The sequence below is a fragment of the Cariama cristata genome, unplaced genomic scaffold (genome assembly GCF_000690535.1).
Source record: "Cariama cristata isolate BGI_N322 unplaced genomic scaffold, ASM69053v1 scaffold17071, whole genome shotgun sequence".
In the NCBI taxonomy this organism is placed as follows: Eukaryota; Metazoa; Chordata; class Aves; order Cariamiformes; family Cariamidae; genus Cariama; species Cariama cristata.
This window is the reverse complement of record NW_009601154.1, coordinates 25,021-28,832: the sequence shown is the minus strand read 5'-3', so window position 1 is coordinate 28,832 and position 3,812 is coordinate 25,021. Positions and strand designations below refer to the sequence as shown.

Sequence of the window (3,812 nt, the reverse complement as noted above, 5' to 3'; positions counted from 1 at the left end):
AAATATATATATGTATATATAAATAAAAATAAAAATGTCACATTCCCAACACCAAGTCAGTTTCTTGTTTTTGGAAAGTGGTTAATGTGGGAGCAAAAGATGCAGTGGTTAAAATGACCCAACATCCCCAGAAGAAATGATATGAAGAACAAGGACATTTTGGTATAAAGTTAGTAGTCAAATTCTCCAAGGACGTCTTTTGAGTTTGCTTTTTAAATTAACAGCCAAATATATTTTTTAAACCACCTCCTTGATCTAACACTTAAATTGCTGACATTGTCCAAATTAGTGTAATTTTTTTTCCTGTAACGTCACTTGGTTCTTGGCTACTAACCTTTCATGTTACTCTTGGATTTGTCAGTTTGCTTGCCTGTGGGGGTTTGGGCCTGCTGCCCCTGCCCACTGGAAGAGGCTGCCTGCTGTGCTGCTTTCTGCTTTAACATTGTCCAGTCGAATGTGTAGTCATATTGGTGGTTCAAGGTCCTGGAAAAGAGTGAAGTACTTTACTGTAACACATCATAACTTCCTTACTGCTAATACCAAGCCTTTGCTGAAAGTCCAGAACTAGAGGTTAACTCTTTTGTGAGCTGCTTTGGAGACTGTAAATGGTATATAAACATTAAGTATTACTAACTTATAGGGATTCTTGAATTCAAAGTTCTTGAAGCAAGCCCAAATACCATCAAGCAGCATTTTCTTCACTGTTTACACAAAAGTCTGCATTTGTAGAAGCAGCACTTCCTCACAACTCAGCATACCCATTTGTCTGCACTGAGGTTCTCAGCTTTTTTTTTTATTAAATGTATATAGTTTAAGGAGAGACCGCAGTATTGTACATCATGAAATAAAAATTGCTTTGGATTCCAGAAACATGGAGGCAGACTCCCGAGAGATCCGTACCAGCTCTTTTGACAGACGCTGTTCAGTCCACAAGGTTGAGTTTATGCTCTGGCTTCTCTAAAAAGCTCAATGAAACAAGCACTATTCCCCTTCATTGAAATCCATCTCCTGGGCACCACTGCTAGTCCCATCACCAATCTTCAAACATAAAAAGCTTCAAACACTTTTACCAAGGGGTCAATTTCTTAAGCTACTCGCAACAGAACTTGAAGCATGGGTTTAACCCTCTAGCAGTAGCAGCCAGATCATGCAACACAAAACCCAAGAGAATATTTTCCTTCATGTTTAACACTGAACAATATTTTTCAGGTCCTTTAAACAGCTTTCCAAACTCTGAAATGAAAGAAAGCCCCAGAAAAACTCCCTACACCACACACATGTGGAGTAGCTTTCTGCATTGTAAGTCCCACAGAGCAGTTACCAACTGGTAAAGCACTACCAAATTTCTGTACTTTTCCCACTTTGAGACTGACCTGAAAAGAATACGGAATAATTGCCTCAGATACATGTAATCTGGTGCCTCTTCAAAGCGCAGGCCACGACAGTAGTTCAGATACATGGCAAATTCTGCAGGGAATCCCTGTAAATCAACAGTGTTAATCAAGCCATGGCTTGCAGCAAAAAGCTTCGAACAACCCTATAAAGCGGGAGACAGCTGTATTTCTGTCTATAATGGCAGAGAAAAACTGGCTGAAGATTCATAAGTGTGAATTCCACTTTGCCTCTAGTTATTATTTTATTCTCTATTTCACAAAGTGGATTTGATCAGCAGGTTACCAGGCACACATTCCTACCTCAGAATTATTACCTGATGCATGTTTTGCAATCACAAGTCCTCTGCTACCAAAACCTTCAGCATACAACATATTTAAGGCACTTCATTCATCCTAATTAAGCCTAGTTCTTATTCACTTGATCTCTGAAATAAGTAGTAATTGTCTCAACAGATTCCACTCATGTTTCCTTGATAATCTACTTGAGCATACTACAGGCAAGGTCAGTTACCACTATTAAGTGTGAAGACCTAAACCATGAAAACCTCTTTCAATGATTCCCTGCTTTACATAATATAGCATTAAATGTATAAATAAAGCCTACATGTAAATAGGTAATAGCATACAGCATAGTGCTGCACTACAAGAAAGAAAACACAGGGTATAACAGTTCAGCAGTTCGGAAGATGCTGTCAGGTTGTAAGGGTACATAAACGTGCATGACTAGAAAGCACAATCCTTCGTGCTGCTGTTTGATGTACAAAAACTACCACGTGTTCTCAAGGACCTTCCTTAACAATCATGCGGCTGTCACAGTTCAAGAGAAATCTTAAGACCCAAAGAATAGCATTGGAAAAACATCATTCTGTGACACGGCTTAAAGATCACTTGACTTCCAATTCCACTACAGCCTCTATTTGAGATAAACAATCTTGAAGAGGCAGAAACAAGTATATACGGGCAAGCTATACAGCTCTACCTTGGTTTTATTTATCCAAGAGGGCACATGTAGAACTTTCACTGTAGAAGTTGAAGAAATGAACCAGCCTCACCTAAGAGAGCTGGAGAGCTTGCAAAGCCAACAGTCACCAAGAACTGGAATGATGGTGGCATGAACAATGCCAAGAAACAGTAGTGAATGCCTGCCCTGTTACAGACATTCATAGTCTTGCTGGGTGGCCAAACACAAGGCACCCACGACTGCCAGAGAAGTATTATCCAGTAACAAATGCCATGTAAGACTATCACATTTATTGGCTCTAGTTTTAAAAAAACAAGAAAAGAACTTCCATTTCACAGTATGACATCATTTGGAAACTCTTACCTTACACAAAACCTCAACAGGAGTGGACATTTTCTTTTCACTAATCTTTTCATACTTCTGCTTCTTTGTTGCAGCCTGTGGAACATGTAGGTCACAATATAAGAGATATTGTGCAACACTGGATTAACAAGGACAGTAGCCAAAAAAAAAAAAAGACAGAAATCCTTTGGTCAACCGTAAGTATTTTATGTGAAATCTCCCAAGTCTCACACACTTACTGCAAAGAGAATGAAGGTCAATCTGGTATTAAGATTTGGACACAGTTTAATACCATTTGTCGCAGTCTAATGCTTCCATCACGTGGCACAGCTCGTGTAGTTCTAGCTGCTGCTTTTGTCCATTAAACAGACCAGACTTGCATTTACATTTGCCAAAGTTCTATTAATTCCCACTCAGTCCCCCATTCAAGGGCTGCCTGCGTGTTTCAGTAAGCAGCCATTACATTCATTTGCAGCTGAAGAGTTGTAGTGTTTCACAATCTGCTTGCCTTTTTGGAAAACTTGCAGCTGCAACACCATTTAAGTTACAAAACTCTCACACGGAAGAAGAAAAACAATTAAAACATGAAAACAAATCACTGAAGTCTATATAACAGAAGTAAGAAATATTTGCCATCCCTGTACTTGGCCACCATACAGGAAATTACTTAAAACGAGTCTGTTGCAGTTAATAATTACTCAGTCATGCCATAAACTGAACTGAAGATATCACTAAAGCTGAACTTGCTAGGCGAGAGGTTATTTCCATGCTCTCTACAGCAATTCAAAAAGCCACCAACAATGTTATTTTCTACTTCCCAAAAATGGCCTCAGCCTAGAACAGGACAATAATAATTTGCAAAGATGACATAAGCTATTGTTTAGCATAAATTTTAAGACAGTCAAACAATACACATTTTGCCTGCCGCACAAGAAGCAGAGAGAACCTTTCTTCTACATTCTATAAATATCACGCCTTAGGAAAGGCCTCTTTGTACTAACTGAAGTTAAACATTATATACAACCACCTATCCAGACCAGTAGGCAGAAGCACGATACCCAAACATGAAAAAAAAAGGCGGGGGGGGGGGGAGGGACCACACTTTGGGACCTTTT

The 3,812-nt window shown here is 39.2% G+C and overlaps 1 protein-coding gene across 2 annotated transcripts in view; it reads right to left on the bottom strand.

Annotated features, from left to right (window-relative positions):
- Positions 1 to 329: 329 nt before the first annotated feature.
- The window catches only part of CSNK1A1 (casein kinase 1, alpha 1), a 27,642-nt gene continuing 24,159 nt past the window's right edge, over positions 330 to 3,812 (bottom strand). For both annotated transcript variants that reach the window (XM_009710354.1, XM_009710353.1), the window contains 3 exons: positions 2,719 to 2,793; positions 1,374 to 1,480; positions 330 to 483 (listed from right to left, as the gene is read on the bottom strand). In XM_009710354.1, the coding sequence (XP_009708656.1) occupies positions 330 to 483; positions 1,374 to 1,480; positions 2,719 to 2,793 (336 nt within the window). The remainder of the gene's footprint in view (positions 484 to 1,373; positions 1,481 to 2,718; positions 2,794 to 3,812) is intronic.